We start from the raw sequence: 20,213 nt of genomic DNA on the forward strand, positions 1-20,213 counted from the left end.
GGCACTTCCGGTCCAGTATGTTCTGGCTCAGGTAAGCCCAAGAGTCCACGTGAGTCCAAGAAGGAGACCCGACCTCTCAGGTAGGAGTGGGCGTCTCAGAGGAGCCGCGTTATGGTAGATTTTAGTAATGGGTCACATCCCCGTTGGGTTAGGAGGCTGGGTCCCTGTAACAACACCCTCTTGTGTTCTCTCCTCTTCTCTGATGGTTTCTTCTTGGCCTCATTCCTTTCCTACTGTTTAGTCTTCAAACACTGGTGTCCTCCAGGGTGTCATTTCAGGCTGCTTCTTGCTCTGCATTGGGAGGATCGCTCTCCGTTTTCATCGCTGCCTCTGCTGATTACCCCCCCCCCGCCCCCCATGCTGCCAGCCTAGACTTCTTCACTGAGTCTCCCACATCCTGGGTGTGACCTGACATTAGAACGTGGGATCCGACAACCACCAGGCGTGTTTACACACACTTTTAAAAGTTGAATACTGCCTCCCCTCCCGTGATGACCTGCTACCAGCACACTTGTGAACCCAAACATAGTAACTCCCATATAGCCAGATGACCCAGGACATCCTTATGTAAAATTTCTTATCGTAAAGATGGAAATGTCAACTGGAGACCCCCCGAGGCAGAGCCTGAGACCCACACCCCTCACTTTGAGAACCACCAGACTCTTTCATCTTCATTCCCCTTTAGCCTACCTGTCATTCTGTCCCTTGCCACCCGCCTCCCCTTCCTCCCAGACTAAGCTGATTCTTTTTCCTTAAGCACCTCACGTTCCCTTTCCTCTCTGCGTGTTGTGTGTCTTATTCTCTCTTTTGTACTGAGTCTTTTGTGGCCCAGATCACTTCTCTCATGGCATCACTGTCCATTGTGTGCTCAGTGCTCACCTGTTTACTGCTGTTCGCATAAGCACATGACATACGTGGCTGTACATGTGTAAGCTACCTAGTCTGTCACAAGTTAATGCTACCAAGCTATTAAAACTGGTGTTCTCTTGAAGCAGGAGAGCATTTACTGAGTGAATAGCCCTGGTGGGTGACAGGCACAGCCCGGATCTATGCATGCTCACCCTGAGCAGAGAGTCATTGAAGGAAAATGGCCAGCAAAACTGATGTCTAAAGTTCTTCCCTAATCCTATTCAGAGGAATAAGTAATCAATTATTTATCAGATGACTTACCCATAATTCAAACAGAACTTTATGTTAGGTTTTTAAGAGAAGGATTTAAAAAAGGTCATCAATGAAGATTGTAATTTGGCATTTTAGGCCCTAATTATTTCCTTGAATTATAAAACAACACAGGTGTCCTGCTCTTTGCCAGGCATCCTCATTCATTCTTGGCATGTGTTGTTGGTGTGTGTGTGTGTGTGTGTATTTAAGAATTAGTGTACATGGGCAGTTTGTTTTTGTGCTTTGCAGTGATTTTGCAAAGTAATGGGATTTCACATCATAGCCTTTGCCAGTAAGGGAATCAGTCACAGGTGTACTTTGCTGTTTAACCTGCACACATGATGAGAGTCATTTCCTTAGCATCCCGTTGGATAATCCAGATCAAGTAGATTTCTTGTGAGTTGGGGCGGGGGGGAGATTCTTCATATACTTTCGACCAATAGAACAAATTTAATCCTATCCTTTCAGAACAGTGATTTACTGATCTTTAAAGAAATCAAAGGTAATTCCCTATTTTTACAGATAAGCAGCAAAGACGAAGATTTTTTAGACCTTTCTGTTGACGTGGAACAAAACACATCGATCACTCACTGCTTAAGGTAACGCTAGATGTACTGACTTTGAAACATAATGCATTGTAGACGTATTGATTTTGGAATGTAATGCATAGCTTTGGCTTAGAATATTTTTAAACTAATATACAGTTCTCCGGTATAGACGAAATAAATTTATTTTGAATTTTACACAGGGATTTTAGCAACACAGAAACTCTGTGCAGTGAATACAAATATTACTGTGAAGAATGTCGCAGCAAGCAGGAAGCACACAAACGGTAATTGAGAGTCTTTACGATGTTTTCTTGATTCTCTGGTAATGAATGGGCTTTTCTAGCTGAAAGTAATGGTTGAAAATTGACCTTGAGTAAGACTTGTTCATTTTATCATTGAGTGATTCAGACACATTAAGTGATTACCGGATAAACCATATTCAACTCTGCACCCCAGGTCACTTTCTGCCCTTACTTAGTAAGAGTTGTTTAGTAATCCTAGCCCGTATGGTTAAAATAGTTGACCTTGAAGCTTTCCTGCCAATGTCACTTTTTCCTTGGTGGGGAGACATAGGGGGAACTCTACCCTAGTGTCTGCTCTCTCCACTGAGGATTTTGTACCTTCTCTTATTTGGTATTTGGTATCGAGGAGTGGAGTTCTTGTTATCTTCTTATTTCGAAACAATCTCAAAGTCAAAGAAAAGCTGTGTGAACACTGCCAAGAGTGCTTTTTTACCCTAAATCATTTGAAAATAAGATTCCTGGTACAATGTCCCATGATCCTGGACACTTGAGTAGCTGTCTCCTTACCAACAAGGACGTTTTCCCATGGCCATTATTCCCCCACACGGGGAAAGTAATGTTGACACATTACTGTTCTCATAGACCTGATTTTATCAGCACAGATAAAACAAAGGATCCTTTACAGAACAAAGGATCCGGTCCAGAAACACACATGACATTTAGTATTTGTGTCTCTTTAGTCTTTACATTCGGAACAGCTCTTTAGCCTCTTCTTGACTTGAAAAACTTTGACCCTTTCGGAAATTATAGATGAGTTATTTCATACACTGGTCTCTTTGGGAGCATCTCGCGTTTTCTCCTGAGTAGGTGCAGGTCATGTATGCTGGGCGGACTCTCACAGACGTGATGTTCTGTCCTTCTCATTGTATCCTCTCACATGACACAGGATGCTGATATGTCTCATGGGGGGTGGGGGTGGGGGGGGAAGGTTCCCTGCGACCACTCCTGAACTCCCTAGAAGGACTCACAGGACTCAGCGTGTATAGTCATGCTCCCAGCTGAGATGCATCACGGGAAGGCGGCAAAGCGGAAATCCAGGAGAACGTCCGAAAGTCGAGGCCCATGGAGTCACCCAAGGCCTGCTTCAGTCCCTTAGCGTCAAGTGGGACATGGGAGAAGTGTTCTGTGCTAGGGAGGCTCGTTACGGACTCCACGTCCCATGTTTTAAACTGAAGGCTAGGCGCCCTCTGCCTAGCATGGACCAGAATTCCAGATGCTCAGAAGGAAAGTAGGTGTTGAGCATATGCGATATTGTTTGTTCAGACAGTGTAGGCGTGTTGAGACGCCCTTATCACGTAGGGACATTCCTTAAGTCCAAGTTCTCATATGTTAACCAAGGGTCGCCCTTGCAAGCAGGTCGTTCTGAAGATAGTCTGAGGCTGCTCGGTTAACCCTTTTCCACACATCCCCGTTACTGGTGTTGTTACCTGAGTCCTTGATTAAGGTAATGTCTCCCAGACTTCTTCACTCTTGTGCTCTGTGTTTGCTCATTTATAATTTATAAGTGTTTGGTGTGAGATATTAAATGGCAAAGACACCCATTCTTCATCAGACTTCTAATATTCTTCATTTTCTAAATCTCAGTGTGGACTCAAGGTTTTTTGGGGTTTTTGGGGTTTTTTGGTTTTGTTTTGGTCAGTGGGGTTATGATCTTTTGCCATTTTGACTTAGTTTTAGGTGCAGATTATCCCCGATTTGGCCAGCAGGAGGCCTTCTCGCTGGTGCCTGTGTCTCGTGACACGCCCCGTCAGTCTTGAGCGTTTCTTTCTGGCACCCCCAGGTGTTCGGGCCCATTTTCCCATCTTCCACTTGTCTTGCCCCACTCTGGCCCCGCCATCTCTCCAGGGAGACCTGGCTCCTCTGAGGAGGAGAATGAGGCTTAGAAAACAAGGCTTTGCTAAAGGTATGCACTCTGCTCTGGAGAGGTCTCTGTTCTTGAGCCCCCTGAGTGAGCAGAGCTGGGGTGTAAGCTAACATCTGTACCTGTCTCTCTTGCCTGTTGATCTTTCCGTATTGAACAACCACAAATTCACCATCATGTCCCCAATTTCAGCCAACACCACAGGGTTCATTCTAGTTGTCTCCTTAGTATTTGTAGTTTCCTGCTCAGAAAGTAAAAATTGGTTCCCGTTATCCTTCTATATTTAATTGTTCAGTGACCCTGTAGGTAACCAATCTTCTCCCCCCCAGCCCCCACCATACATACAATTGTCTATCATACAGACATGCTCTTTGCAGGCTTCCCCTCTCCCCTGCCTGCACAGATGTCAGGCCCCAACTGATGGTTGAACTGAAATGTTCATGAAAAGAACTTAGATTTTTAAATGATTATATTTTTGCTTTTCTTTGGGGCACAGATGCATTTATTAGGAAGGGAGGTGTTTTAGGTAGTGGACACAGGTAATCAAAGCAGATTACTCATTGTTCTCTTCTGTAAGTGAAGACGATGGGAAGTACCTCCCATAAGTTTGGGGGTTGATGTATTAGATTAATCCTGAAAATGTAGAAGATGCCCAAGACTGTTGGTCAGGGACTGAATGGAACTCGGGAATCCAGCTCGTGAACTGCTTTGGGTACATGGAGGAAGGCCCATCTGTGAGCCCAGCTGATCCTCATACACAGTGACCAATACCCATACACATGAGTAATTAAACACGGTTTACAAACTCCGCCTGTTTGTTTTGAAGACATCCATGAGAGTTTGGTATATTACTTAATATTAGGTTTTTTATTAATATACATGGGGAATATGTATACTCTGTGAAGAACTTAGAAAATATAGATAAGTATGCATCAGTTAAGAATTGTTAGGAAAGCACTGTTAACACTTTGTGTACCCTAGATTTTTGAAGTGAGTAGATACGCACACGTTACTCTTGAAATGGAATCACAATTGTATATGTGGTTTTGTAACTTGTTTCACTTAACGAATTACAAACATGTCCGGTAAAGTATACTTTTACATCATGCTTAAGAGGTGCTCCACAGACTCTTTGTAAGCGTATCCCATAATCTGCCAGTTCTCTAAATCTGATAGCTTCGATTGTTCCCATTATTTCACTGTCATGATACTTTGATGAACCTACCTTTTTTGTATGTGTATGCCCGCCAACAGACACATATCTTCACAGTTTTTAGAGTATTTCTGTAGGATAAATTGTATGTAAGTTTACGGAAAGACAGCAATACAGAAATTATCTCTTTTCCCCTAAGGTACCTAGTGTCAGCCCTTCTGATAACTTGTGTTGTAATATTGAGCAAGTCTCATCGAATCTTTTTGGGTCTCACTTGGATTAGTTGACATCTACCAGCTCTGAAAGTCTATACTTTCTAGTCTCTGAAGAAGAGAATAAGATTGTGTCGGGTATACAGATCATCGTTCTTATTAAAGAAACAAAAACCAGTTTGACTTTAAAAGGTTTTGGTCTGGATGAGGTTCAAACACCATAGGATCATGTCTGTGGATACAGAAAAAGCATTTGAGAAAATTCAACACCTGCCCATGTTAAGAACGCTCAGCAAACTAGGGAAACAAGGGTCATACTTTAACCTCATAAAGGCCGTATATAGCAAGCCTGCAGCTAACCTCACACCCAGTGGTAAAAAACTAAGAGCTTTTTCTCTAGGATCAGGAACCAGACAAGGATGGCTTGTCTAGCCACTTGTACCCCACGTAGTGTTAGAAATCCTGGCCAGAGTAGTTAGGCAAGAAAAAGAAATAAAAGGCATCCAGCTGGGAAAGGAAGAGGTCAAATTATCTCTGATCACAGATAACGTGATCTTATGGACAGAAAACCGTAAAGATTAAAGAACAGCAACAACAAAAAACCTTGCTAGAACTAATAAATGCAGCAGATGTGCAGATACAAGATCAACATGTAGAAACCAGTTGCGTTTCTGTATCCTGTGAACAATGAAAGAAACCTAACAAAAGAATCCCATTTGCAATAGCATCAAAAAGGGTAAAATACTTAGAAATCGGTTTAACGAAGGGGGCTCAAAGACTTGTAAGCTGAAAACTGTAAAATATTACGGAAAGAAATTAAAGAAGATACAAATAAATGGAAAGATACCCTGTGCTTATGGATTGGAAGACTTACTACTGTTAAAATGGTCATTCTATCCAGAGTCGTCTACAGGTTCAGTTTCGTCTCTGTCAAAACCTCAGTAGCAGTGTTTGATGACATAGGGAAGAAAACCCATCCAGAATTCATATGGGAAGCCTTAAAGGACGCTTAAAGTCAAAACAGTCTTCAAAGAAAAACAAAGCTGGAGGCCTCACACTTCCTGACTTCAAAACCTGTTACAAAGCTACAGTAATCAAAACAACATGGACTGGGATAAAGACAGACGTACAGATCAGTGCAGCGGAGTAGAGAGCCCAGACATGAACCCTCACTGGCACACGTTCAAAGGGTCTACAAGTGTGCCAGGGCTACGCAGTACAAAAATAGGGAAAGTACAGTCTCTTCAACAAGTGATTTGGGACTACTAGATATCCGTGTGCAAAGCCCTACTTTACCCTGTGTACCAGACTTAATTCATAATGGGTTAAAGACTAAACAGAACAGCTGAAATTATAAAACTCCTTGAGAAAAACATGGGGGAAAATCTTCATGACATTGAATGTGGAAATGGTTTCTTCAATAGGACACCAAAAACACAAACAAGAAAGGCAAAAGTAGACAGATGGGACTCTCTCAAGCTTAAAAACGTATGCATAACAAAGGAGCCGATAAATGGAGTGAAGAGGCATGAGTGGGAGAAAATATTTGAAAACCAGTACGTGATAAGAGGTTAATAACCCAAAATATATAAAAGAAATATAAAGAACTCCTACCGCTCAACCACAAAAACCAGGCAAAGAACTCGAGTAAACGTTTCTCAGAAGAAGACGAACATAGGCCAACAAGCATATGAAAGAGGCTCAGCTACAGCTAATCATCAGGAAAATGCAACTCAGAACTACAGCGGGTTATCACTTCACACCAGGTGGGGTTGCCACTATCAGAAAATGAGAAAATAAGTGTTGGTGACGACGTGGAGAAATCGGAGCCTCATACACTATTGGTGGGAATCTATGGAAAACAGTGTAGAGGTTCCTCAAAATATTGAAAATAGAATTCCCTTATGACACAGCCCTCCTGCTTCTAGATATGTATCCCAAAGGATTGAAAACAGTATCAAAGAGTCCTGTGTTTATTGCTGCACCGTTCCCAATAACCAAGAGGTGGAAACAACTTAAATGTCCACCCGCAGATGAGCAGATAAAGAAAACATGGATGAACATAAAATGGGGCCTTATATTATTCGGGGTTTTTTTCTTTTTTCTTTTTCTGAGAGAGACAGCATGAGCAGGGGAGGGTCACAGAGAGACGGAGACACAGAATCCGAAGCAGGCTCCAGACTCAGCTGTCAGCACAGAGCCCAGCGCGGGACTCAGACCCACAAGCCACGAGATCATGGCCTGAGCCAAACTCGGATGCTTAACTGACTGAGCTACCCAGGCGCCCCTATTCGGCCTTAAAAATGAAGGAAATCTTGTCATGTATAACATAGACGAATCTTGAACATTTTAAGTGAAGTTACAAAAAGACAAATTATGTATGATTCCAGTTATATGAGGAATCTAAAGTAGTCACATTCCTAGAAATGAAATAAAATGGTGGTTGTCAGGGTCTGTGGGGAGGGGAAAGAGCGTGTTACTCAGTGGGTATAGAGTTTCAGTTTCCAAAATGAAAAAGTTCAGGAGACCTGTTGCATAACAGTGTGCATATAGGGAGCCCTGCTATACCTTATGTTTAAAAAGGGTTAAGGGGCCCCTGGATGGCTCAGTTGGTTAAGTGTCTGACTTTGGCTCAGATCATGATCTCATGGTTCATGGGTTCGAGCCCCGCATCGGGCTCTGTGCTGACAGCTCAGAGTCTGGAGCCTGTTTTAGATTCTGTGTCTCCCTCTCTCACTCTCTGCTCCTCCCCTGCTTGGCGTTCCATCTCTCTGTCTCCAAAATAAATAAACATTAAAAAAATAAGAACTACATTGTTGATAAGCCTAAGTTTTCTGCAGAGATCTAAAATTTCTGGAAAATTTAAGTTGGGGCAAGGATGTTTTTCTTCAGGAGGAGAAATAGGCTAAACTAATACTTTAAGATGCTCCTTAAGAAATTTACCATTACTTTGTTAACTTAGGAATAGAAAAGACTCTTTCTGTTTTTACAGGTTTCTGGTCTTTATTTAGAAAGAACCTGAGGAAAGAACATCCTTGTTTCCTGTAGAATAACTATTTTGTCATCACCAAGTGAGGTCTGTGTGCTGCTGGGTTCACTTTGCTAGTGTTTTGTTGACCCTCATTCACATCTTCGAAATATCAGGAGGGATATTATTGGTCTGAAATTTTCTTGTAATACCGTTGTCAGGTGTTTTTTTTGGTATCGGGTTTAGGCTGGTCTCAAAAATGAGTTGGCGATCATTCCCTCTTCTGTGAAAGAGTTTCCATAAGGCAGGTGCAAACATACCTCATTTTATTGTCCTTTGCTTTATTGCACTGCGTTTTTTCCTTCTTAAATAGCTTTTTTTCCTTAAACAGTTTATACACACTGCGTTTTTTAACATGTTGAAGATTTATGGCGTTCCTGTGTCGAGCAAGTCTGTTGATGCCCTTTTTCCAACAGCAGTTGCTCACTTTGTGTCATATTTTGGTAACTCCCACCCTATTTCATACCTCCTCATTATTACTACATTTGGTGTAAGGATCTGTGATCCGTGATCTTTGATGTTGCCATTGTAATTGTTTCGGGGTTGCACAGACCCCGCCCTTGCAAGATGATGAGCTTCCTTGATGAATGTTGTATGTGCTCTACCTACCGACCATCCCCCACCTCTTCTCCTCTCCTCTGGCTGCTCTCTTCCCCGAGACACAGCAATATCCAAAGCAGGCCAGTCAGTAAGCCTACAGTGGCCCCTAGGCGCACCCGTGAAAAGAGAAGTCACAGATCTCTCACTTTGAATCCACAGCTAGAAGTGATGAAGCTTAGCGAGGAAGGCACGTGGACCGCTGCGACAGACTGGAAGCTAGGTCTTCTGTGCCGAACACCAGCCAGGTTGCGAGTGTGAAGGGAAAGTTCTCGAAGGACATTAAAAGTGCTCCTCCAGTGAACACAGAAATGACGAGAAAGTGAAGCAGTTTTATTTCTGATACGGAGCAAGCGTGAGTGGCCTGGACAGAAGAGCAAACTGGCCACATTCCCTTAAGCCTAAGTCTGATGCAGAGCAGGGTTCTACAATTCTCTTCAATTTTATGAAGACTGAGAGAGGTGAGGAAGCTGCAGAAGAAGAATGAGAAGCCGCAAAGGTGGGGGGGGGGGCGGGGGTAAGGAAAGAGGCTGTCTCCGTAACATAAAACTACAAGGTAGGCAGCAAGTGCTGACATAGAAGCTGCAGCACGTTCTCCAGAAGGTCTACCTTGGATCATTCATGAAGGTGGTGCAGTGTAGACAGAACAGCTGTCTGTGGAAGACGCGTGCCCTCAGGGACTTGGACGCCCAGAGAGAAGGCAGTGCCTGGCTTCCCAGCTTCAGAGGAGAGGCTGAGTCTCTTATCAGGGGCCAACGCAGCTGGTGGCTCCAGGCTGATGCTCACTGGCCATTCTGAAGATGCTGGGACCCTTCAGAATTAGGCTAAATCCACTGTGCTCTGGAAATGGAACAAGGCCTGGGTGATAGCACCTCTTTTCAACACGGTTTCCTGAATATTTGAAGCCCGCTGTTGAGACCTTCTGCTCAGGGTGGGGCGGGAAAGGAGGAAAGATTCCTTTCAAGCATTGTTACTCATTCACTGATAACGCTGCACGGTCCCCCAGGACCTCTGATGGGGGATCGTGCATGGAGGGGACTGCTTTTGACCTCCGTTCCACGGCCTGTGGATCAAGGAGTCCTTCTGACTTTCAAGTCTTCTATTTTAAGAACTACATTTCAGAAGGGTGTGGGTGCCCAGATTCCTCTGATGGATCTGGGCAAAGTACGTTAAATTCCTCCTAGAAATGGGAAGCCAGTAAGAACAATGGGAAGGGGTCAGAATACCAACATCTGTAGGCGTTTGGAAGAAGCTGATTCCCACCCTCGAGGATGACTTTGGGGGCTCGAGGACGTCCGTGGAGGCGGTCACGGCGGATGAGGTGGAAACAGCGAGAGAACCAGAACGAGATGGGACCCCTGGAGGTGGACAGCGTGGCTGCGATCTCGTGATGGCACGTGATCGGGTGAGGACCACGTCTCACACGGAATCTGCTCCTGGTGAAGATGCCGTGAAGGTTGCTGAGATGACAACACAGGATTTGGAATGTCACACAGACGTAGTGGATAAAGCAGCAGCAGGGTTTGAAAGGACTGGTTCTCATTTTGAGGAAAGTTCTGTGGCTGAAATGCTCTCACACAGCATCTCCTGCTGTAGAGAAATCAGTCATGAAAGAAAGAGTCCATCATTGTGGCAGACTTTATGGCCTCTTCTTACGAAGTTGCCGCAGCCACCCCAGCGACCTTCATCACCCACTACCCCGACCAGTCAGCAGCCGTCGACAGTGAGCCAGCACCCTTCCCCAGCAAAGAGATTATGACTCAATGAAAGTTTAGATGACGGTTTGCTTTTTTTTTTTTTTTTTTTTAGCAATGAAGTATCTTTTCATTAGGGTATCTGCATTTTTCTGAACACAGTGGTATCGCACATTTAATAGAGTATAATGTAAACCTAACTTATCTGTGCACTGGGAGACCAAAAATGTCATTTCGCTGGTTTTATTGCAGTGCCGACTATCGTGTGGTAGTCTGGAACTGAACCCACAACATCTCTGTGGCATGCCTGTATCTAGGATTTTTCAGTTTTTCACGATCTCCAATAACTCTAGAAGTGACTGTTTTTCAGAAGTTGGGATTACAGAGGCAGAGGCCATAGAGGCTCTTATACTGTTGGGTTTCTTTCTGGGAATGAATATCTGTTTATGTTTATTCTTGCTCATGTTTTTCAAAGGCCAGGGTAGAATGTAAATGTTTCTGGAATAATAGGCTGCCCACCACAGTTACAATCTGTAGGATGCAGCTTGAGTGTAATGCTACAGAATATTTTTCTTCACTTCATTAGAGGCAACGGCTTAGTAAATTTCATTGTTTAATCATGAAGGGTTTTGGTTCATTGAACACACACAGAATTCAGTTCTGCAGCATTTGTCATGTATCTGTCATGTGTCAGGCAGGTTGCTTGATAGAGAAATAAAATGAAAAAAAAAAAAAATTTCTACCTGCCAAGATTTTAGACCCTAGAAAAAGACCCACCATCGTCTAAATATTTTATGGTGTCATAAACTGTACTTAGAGTGGATCTAGAAAGTGCCGATGGATTGAAGAGAGGGATTATTTGTGCCAGGGGTTGGGGGTGGGAGGAATAGCATTTGAGCGGAGCCTTCAAGAATAGACTGTCATTAGGGGAAGCATGAGTGAGTGCAGTCGTGTCAGGGAGAAACGACATTTAAGGGCATAATAAAGATTATTTAGAATGTGGAAGATAGTTAGGGTTCTATAGGAAAAAAACTTAACACCAAATTTGCAGGTAATTTTCTTCCCTTTCTAGGATACACAGTCATTTTTCTTAATTTGGAGGTATTCCTTATCTCCGGCAAACACCTTTCGCGGAATGGTCTTTAATGCTTTCGTTATTGCGTCACTCTGTTATTGAATCATGTAGACGGATAGAACAGATGGATTTCAGTCTCCACTCACATCCAGAGGAGTTCGCAGCTCTAAGGAACTGGTTTTCCCCCCACCAGTCACAGGCTCCGTGTACAGTTAGCCTCATCACTAGGGACCTAGGTTTCAGAATGAGGATTTCTTAACAGCCGACCGATGTCATTCCATCTTGAAGCCATATCGAGCACGAGTTAGATGTATGTGGTTTGTTGATGATGAGCCGGGTGGGACAGTCTTCAGACGTTCCGAATGCTGCTTTGCCAATAGAAAAATAATTGGTAGAAATGGGCAAAACCGGGCAGTGCTGGGCAATTGAAACTATTAATTGTCTGTTAATGGAATCCTTAAGTGTGTGATGGTTCTTTTAAGGACGTGGCGTGAACGTCTTGTGTGAAATTGTGTTTCCGTGTTTATTTGAATAGGATGAAAGTTAAAAAACTGCCCATGATTCTAGCTCTACACCTGAAGAGGTTTAAATACATGGATCAACTTCATCGATACACAAAACTGTCTTACCGGGTAGTTTTTCCTTTAGAACTTCGTCTGTTCAACACCTCCGGCGATGCAACCAATCCTGACCGAATGTACGACCTTGTCGCCGTGGTGGTTCACTGTGGAAGGTAACTGCGTCCGTGGGGCGGGCGTTCGGGGTGGTCCCAGTGCACCTCTTCCAGAGGCTCTGGCAGGATCTTAAGGTTGTCACATTAGGATAGCTACGGCAAGATGGATGTTGCAGATACAGGGCATTTATCATTGCCTCCTAAAACTTTTGTATAGTGAAATATTATTGTATTGAAATACCATATGAGGTCCTGCGCCTGTGTGGTCACACAGCTGCTAGGTGGGTATTGCTCACCATAACTTACTGCTGTGTCTGGTATTCTGTTTATCAGTTTCTATATCTCTTTCCCTATGAGAACAGGCAGTTCTTAAAACAGGAAATAATTTGTCCAGTAACAAAAGGTGAACGACAACAGTCGGTTGAACATCTGACTCTTGATTTCAGCTCGGGTCATGATCTCCTGGTTCGTGGGTTCAAGCCCCATGTCAGGCTCTGCACTGTCAGCGCAGGATTCTCTGTCTCCCTCTCTCCCTGCCCCTCCCCTGCTCGTTCTCACTCTGTCTCAAAATAAATAAATAAACTTAAAAAATAGATTAAGAACATTTAAAAATCTTTTTTTATTTTTTCTCAGGTTTGTTTGTAGTTCTGTCCTGTGAGAGCACAGAGGGTTGACCTGGCCTGTGTCCTTAACTGCTGAGGACACTCATGCTCATGCGTCCTCTGTCCTGAATGTCTGATGCGTAGAAGATTTCTAACAGGCGCTTGCGGAATTACAAGTGTGGCCCTTTCAGCCTGTCTCAGGCCCCAGCTCAGCTGGGACCCACCTTCCTTGATTCCTCAGCCCTCCCCCTCCCACCACCTCTCTCACTGGATGGGATCTGGGCCTTTCACTACCCCTGCAGCTCTGCTTTCATATTGTTTTGCCCTGTACTGTGTTTCTGGAAGGTTATCTGCTGTCCTGACGCGTGTCTTCAGGGCAGGAAGCGGTGGAGTCCTAATGCCCACAGAAAACAACACAGTTCTTTGCACCCAGTAGGCATTCACACCTGCTGAAGTGAGCGTGTTTTATGTTCAGAATGCAAATCCCTAAAAAACGGCCTTCCTGGGTGTAAGTGTGTTAGTTAGCCTCCGCCCTTCCTCATCGTATTTGTTTCTGTAAGCGGCCTCTGTCTGTTGTGCTGCAAACTACCTGTCGGCCAAAGGAAAAAGCCAGGCTCCTAAGGCCTCACTTTTTCGTCTCCCACCTGCTTCCCTCCCTCTCAGGCTCTGTTCCTCAGCCTTTCTGTGATTCTTTCTTCATTTTCACCACCTTAAAAAATTAAAGAAAAACAAAAACAAAAACAAAAAACAACAACAAAACCTTAGCCTCTTACTATAAAACCTAAGATTCTTTAGATGAACCCCTAGAGAAATGGAGAAAATATGCTTATGTTAGTTTTTATTTCAGAATTTATTTCAGAATTAAAAGCCTTCTTAAAAAATGGTTCTGAGGGGTTTTTGTCTGTGGAGAAAGAGCAGTTGGTCCTCTTGGTGTCCGTTGTCACCTGGGTGCCCAGCGCCCTCACCGGGCCAGAGGGGCCGACCCCTGGGGCACCGAGGCTGCCTCTGCTCCTGGTGCCACTTTTAAGGTAATATTCCCGTTAACAGTACTTTGTGTGGAAAATTCTCTCAAATCCTATACAGTGGAATTATAATTTAATGAAGAATTATGTAGAAGCTTTTATAATGAATCATACTTGAACTAGGAGAGGTTAAAATCTTTGCCATGTCTTTTATAAAGCAAAGGATTTCTTTTTTGTTTTAAGAAATAGTCCCACATGCATTTTTGTGCATTGCTGGATTTCTTTATTCCAGATTTGTTTCAAAGGAGATGCAGAGACTTTAATAATGGTACTAAGATCTAGGTACTTAAAAATAGCACTAATAATACTAAATGTCATTTGGTTTTAATTAATTAATTAATATTATTAATTTATCTATCTGTCTATCTGTAACGTTTATTTTTGAAAGAGCGTGACCAGAGGAGGGACAGAGAGAGCGAGACACAGAATTCAAAGCAGGCTCCAGGCTCTGAGCTGTCAGCACAGAGCCTGATATGGGGCTTGAACCCATGAACCATGAGATCATGACCTAAGCTGAAGTTGGATGCTTAGCTGACTGAGCCACCCAGGTCCCCCAAAATGTCATTTGTTTTTAAAGAAGTCTATGAAGGTCAAGCTTGATTAGATTTGCTATCTTTGCTTTTTTAACTGTCATGTGATACCTTTTCTCAAGAGAAAAAGTTCTCCTAAGAGAAGACGACTTTGAAAGAAATTTTACATGTGTTGTTCTGTAGTTTAGCTCAGGCTGGAACCCCCCCATTCCCCTCCCAAAATGCTAGAAAAATGTATTTATATCTTTTGTAGACACAAATTTGAAAAGTACTTTAAAAATAATAATTAAAAGTTATTTCAGAGACATAATGTGAATAGTGTAACTTTATATTAAATAGGATACTGATTTATATAAATGGGATACTGATCTCAGAGTAGAGTGCTAATTATTTAATTTTAAAATAGAATGCCAGTTCACATCAATGTAGCTTGATAGGGGGCAGAATAGGTAAGGAGTGTGTTTATCGGTTTCAGTTATTCTGCTTCATAGAACATGGAACTCAGGGCTTAGAAGACTGACGTTATTCAACACTGTATAAAATTATCATTTCTTTCTCTCTGTTTCAGTGGTCCCAATCGAGGACATTATATCGCAATAGTTAAGAGTCATGATTTTTGGTTGCTGTTTGATGATGACATTGTAGAAGTAAGTAGTTCCCTGAATTTCTTACGTTTCTTCAGAGTTGGGTGTGTATTTCACTCTGCTCTTGTTTCTCCCGGCCTCTCCTTTGTATGACAGGTGACGAATTTTTAGACGACTGCTGAGGTCTTCAGGTTGTCTGAAGCCTGCTTCTTACTCCCCAGCAGGCCATCCCCATGCTTGATCAGTCAGGTAACCTTTAAAATGCTTAGGATGAAACAAAAGCTCTCGACCACAGAGCTAGTTAAAAAAGAAAAAAGTTTTCATTGTTAAAAACAACTTTGAGGTTGGAAAAAAATACTGAGTTATACATAAAGTACACAAATCTTAAGCAACAACTTGAATTTTTATGTGAATGTGCACGCACACATGTATACGTGCTTGTACACACAGTGTGACCACTGTCCAGATGAAGACAGAGTACATTTTCTTTCTTTCTTTTTTTTTATATCAGACAACCTAGATTTTATTTATTTTATTTATTTATTTTTTTAATAGTTTATTGTCAAGTGGAGTACATTTTCAGTGAGCCTCCTTACCCTCTTTCTAGTCAGTTCCACCCTTCTACCCACCACCCCCTTCACCCACTATTTTGACTTCTATCCTTATCATTGTTTTGCCTCTATTTGAATATAAGTGGAACTCACCCAGTATGACTTCTTTTGTGTTTGCCTTTTTCACTCATTGTATCTAGCAGTTCATTCCTGTTGCCAAGAGTAGTGTTTTCTTTGTTCTTGCCGAGTGACTTCCCATTGTAAGCACAAGACATGTTAGAAACTTGCCTTTTCCTCTCTTACTGAAATAAAACTGCCTCGATTACCCTTGTATAAGCCTTTTGCTAGACACACACACTCATTTTTCTTGGGTGTATATTAGGGTGGTTGGATCACATGAAATTGCCATTTTCGCAGGTCCTAGATGGTTGGGAATTTGTGGTTTCTTATTGTCCAGGTAGAAATTCTGTTACCCGGGGAGCAGAATTGCCAGATCAAAGGGCACTTGTGTGTTCAGCTTTAGAAGACAACGTTAAACATTTCCCCAAAGTCTCTGCGCCATTTTCCATTCCTACCAGCTGGGCCCCAGAGTCCTGTTTGCCTCGTGTCCTCCCCAATACTTGACACCAGCAGTCTTTTTAATTTAAGCTCTTCTTACCATGCAGAGCTGTTCTAGAGACCGAGTAAAAGACCCGATTCTAAGAAACGTGGAAGGCTTTACTGGATCGGAGTGGTTCCGAGAGCCCATTTCTGTACTAACGTTTCCATTTTGCCCCGCAGAAAATAGACGCACAAGCTATTGAAGAATTCTACGGGTTGACATCAGATATCTCAAAGAACTCTGAGTCTGGTTACATCCTTTTCTATCAGTCTCGGGACTGAGGGGGACCGTGATGAAGAGATACTTTCTGCCTCATTTCTTCTCTGGTTATTTCGGAAAGGATCAAGCACTGATTTTTCAAGAAAAGAGAGATGCAGGAAGCTCAGGGGGCAGTAGCACACTTTGCACACAATAAAGCAAAGACTCTGGATTAACACGCTCTTCCTATCATGGTAGTTGATTTATTTGCTCAGGTATCAGGCCATCCGCGCAGTTCCACCCAACCAGGAAGTGAGATCAGAGATAGCAGCTCCTCTCGCGAAACCGCCTTCCAGTAACTGACACGTGTGTTCTCTTTATTCGCTGCACCAGTAGTGGTTTGGACTCCTTGGGGGTGCGGGAGAAAGAACAGGAATCTGTGCTAGGTTGTTGTCGATCGTTTTCGGGAGATGACACGGACCGCGCTGCGTACGCTTGCCCGTGTCGCACGTGCACAGAGCTGTACGCGGTGGTCTTTTCAGGCGTCAACTAGAACTACATTCGGGCCCAACACTTACGGTTGCCTTCCTGATGGAAACACGAACAGACGACTAGAACCCAGTGTCAGGAAGGCAAATAATGTTTTGCTTCTCTGAAGAAGCTTATAATAATATACAGTATATGTATATGTAGGGAACAATTGGTCAAAAGTGGCTCTTTGTTTCCCCCAGGGGAAAGGCTGGCTTTGTAAGTATAATTTTTTTTTCTTATTTATTTTACTGAAAACTGGTAGAGTTCTAAGTAGCGTATGAAGTGCCCACGATTCTGTTAGTAAATTGGAGCTTATTTTTATTAGTTTTTGTCAGTTTGAGCTTGTCCTTTGGTTTGTTTCTATTTCTGAAGTGGATTTTAAACTATTCTAAATCAGGCGATAACCTTCAGAAAAATTGCAGTGAGAGGAGGTGAGTACTCGTTTGCAGGAGGCACTGATATCTCTGGCTAAACGGTGGTCCTTTCGACCATAGTTTAGAAGTCAGTTATTTTACTCAGCTTTAATTTCGAGACATAAAAACCTATCAAAAATCCCCTGTCGCGGTTGGAACGATGGAAGAAATTCTGGTGCGGTGGTGGCCCACCAGTCCTTAGGGTTCGTAAAAATTCTCGCGTTTCGCGTTGAAGCCGTGTTTGGAAAACCTGCGTCCTGGCAGTTAGCATTCTCTTCAAATGTCATTCTTTACCCTGGAGAGAAGGAATCTGGCATGACCCCAGCAGCCTGGCCACCTAGCTGCAGACCACACGAGGATAAACGCTGAAGGAAGCAGACCAGGAAGACACGAAGCAAGTCCCTTCCTACCCCACCCCACCACCCATCTCCCCGTTCATCTTTGCAAATCGTACCGGAAGAGTGTTTGGAAACTAAGCTCTGCATCTGTTAAGACTTCCCCGTCGGGGGTTCTAAGAAGTAATATATGTAATGTAAAATGTATGTAAGCCGTCGCGGTTGACGCTTTTCCGCGCAGCAGTGAGTTGGCTGATGGTGGCCGAATGTAACGTTCAGAAAATAATTGAATATATATTCAGAATACTAGCAATCAGGCCTTGGGTGTTCTTTAAGTCTTTTTAGGCGGTAATTTTTTTTTAATTGCTGTAATTTTCTAAACTTATTTTACTAATACTGTTGAATATGGGAAAAAAACACGAAAAAATTTTTTGTCTGCTGCTATTTATTAACATTTTATTATCTGTATCTTTTTAGCTCAGGAAATGACTTCACCTATTCGTTCCGTGAACCGATCTTTAACAGGGTCACTTGGCTAATTGGGCTGTTTCAACAGATACGCTGGGAGAAAATGATGTATTTTGACAGCTTGCTTTTTAAGATACGGTTGCTAAAGCCTTACGCGGCCGGCCGGAATGGGTTTCTACAAATTACAGAGCCCGCCTGACGACAGCATTGCACAGAGACTCACAACGGAGAATGTGAGTCTCCATTAGTACAGCTGCAAGGTCACAGGACGGGGGAAGTGGACACTTTTTTTTTTTTTTTTTTTTTTAATTTTGAGGGCTTAAACCAAATTGTCTTGGAATTTGAGGCTGTGTTTCTGCAGCTTTCCGCGCATGCAGAGAAAGAAGCGAAGCGAGGCTGAGTCTGTTTTTTTACACGAATAAGGCCACAGCGTGTTGAAGAAAGATAGATGAAGTCATTTGCATAGAGGTACAGCACTGGAATACCATGCTGTATTTGTTTCTACATTTTGCATTTTAAAAACTACAGTTAAGAGGCAAGGTCAAGTTTTCATATTAAGGCAAGTTCTAGCATTTTTCTGGTAGTTACACCCTGTTCACATCCACACCGTGTTTGATAGTGTGATTTGTCAGGGGCGGGGCCGTGGGGGTTATCGTTCTCAATTTCCTCTTTACTCTTAGTACAGCTGCATCTACATGAAATGTTTGGAAGCTTCTCAGAAACTCAGTATCCTTTAAAAACCTAGGGTTAGGGTTGGGGACAAAAAAAATGCAGGTATGGTAAGAAAAGTGAGCCGTATAGAAAGCATCGTGAGATTGTCAGTTGGCAGTGATTGAAATGAGGGGGTGGGTTTCCGTTGTAAATGGTGGCTGATCGCTCTCTAACTATGTACATGTTTGTTGGGATGGCTGTCCCATATTTTGTATATTGGAATAAAAATTTCTATAAATTATCGTAACTGAAAGTAAATATTCTAAGTTAAGTCTCACTGCTCAGTCACACGGCTTCCGGCTTGGGAACTTCACCAGTAGAAGATTGCTCAAGACGGGGGCCGTGAGACTCCGGGAAAAGGGGAAAAAGGAAATGGGTAACACATGGGTCCTGTTGCCTCGAACCATCAGCGTCGGATTTTTCTTTTCTGGGATGGCAGTAGAAAGACCTCGCGTCCATAACATACTACTCTTGATACTTTCTTTAAGGACACTTTTCATTAACGATTCTCTCATGAGGTATTAAACTAGGAGCCGGGAGGCTAAGGCGCTCAGGTCCTGGCCCTTCAGTGAATTTAACTGTGTGACCTTGGGCAAGTCACTTAACCTCTCTGTGCTTCAGTCTCCCTGTCTTGTAAAACGGGAGTAATACCTACCTCACAGGGTTGTTGTGGGGATTAATTAGATACAATGTCTGTAAAGCATCTAAGGTTCTTGAAGAAGGCGCTATATAAATACAAAATAATATTAAAGTTGGTTTATTTGTGCTCGTGGGTTTTTAAGTGTGTTTTTTCCTTTGTGCCTAAAATGTCTTTGTGAATTAGAAGTACAGACCCTTGAACGACATGGGTGTGAATGGCGTGGGTCCTACTTGCAAGCAGATTTTTTTTTTTTCCGATAAATACAGTATAGTAGTACTGTGAACCTATTTTCTCTTGGGATTTTATGAACACTTAACTTTTCTCTAGCTTTACTGTGAGAACACAGTATGTAACACGTATGCAGAATATGTGTTAACCGCCTGTTTATGTTATTGGTAAGGCCTCTGGTCAAGAGTCGGCTATGCAGGGGCGCCTGGGTGGCTCAGGCAGTTAAGCGCTTGGTTTCGGCTCAGGTCATGACCTCATGGTTCATGAGCACTGACTGCAGAGCCTGCTTGGGATTCTCACTCTCTCTCACTCTCTCTCCTCCTCTCTGTCTCTGCCCCTCCCCACTTGCTCTCTTTCTCTCTGAATCAGTAACTTAAAAAAAAAAAAAAGTTTTTAATAGTTAAGTTTTGGGGGAGTTGAAAGTTTAACCTGGATTTTTTTTTTTTTAATGTTTTATTTATTTCTGAGAGAATGAGACAGCGTGAGCAGGGGAGG

The 20,213-nt window shown here is 42.9% G+C and overlaps 1 protein-coding gene across 1 annotated transcript in view; it reads left to right on the forward strand.

Annotated features, from left to right (window-relative positions):
* The window catches only part of USP12 (ubiquitin specific peptidase 12), a 96,985-nt gene extending 77,369 nt beyond the window's left edge, over positions 1-19,616 (forward strand). Inside the window, exons 5-9 of the mRNA XM_039255202.1 lie at positions 1,684-1,760; positions 1,910-1,993; positions 12,167-12,364; positions 15,027-15,105; positions 16,374-19,616. Coding sequence (XP_039111133.1) covers positions 1,684-1,760; positions 1,910-1,993; positions 12,167-12,364; positions 15,027-15,105; positions 16,374-16,475 — 540 coding nt within the window. The 3' untranslated portion in view covers positions 16,476-19,616. The remainder of the gene's footprint in view (positions 1-1,683; positions 1,761-1,909; positions 1,994-12,166; positions 12,365-15,026; positions 15,106-16,373) is intronic.
* The last annotated feature ends 597 nt before the right edge of the window (positions 19,617-20,213 follow it).

The sequence above is a fragment of the Hyaena hyaena genome, unplaced genomic scaffold (assembly GCF_003009895.1).
Source record: "Hyaena hyaena isolate Hyena2069 unplaced genomic scaffold, ASM300989v1 scaffold_11, whole genome shotgun sequence".
NCBI classification, from domain to species: domain Eukaryota; kingdom Metazoa; phylum Chordata; class Mammalia; order Carnivora; family Hyaenidae; genus Hyaena; species Hyaena hyaena.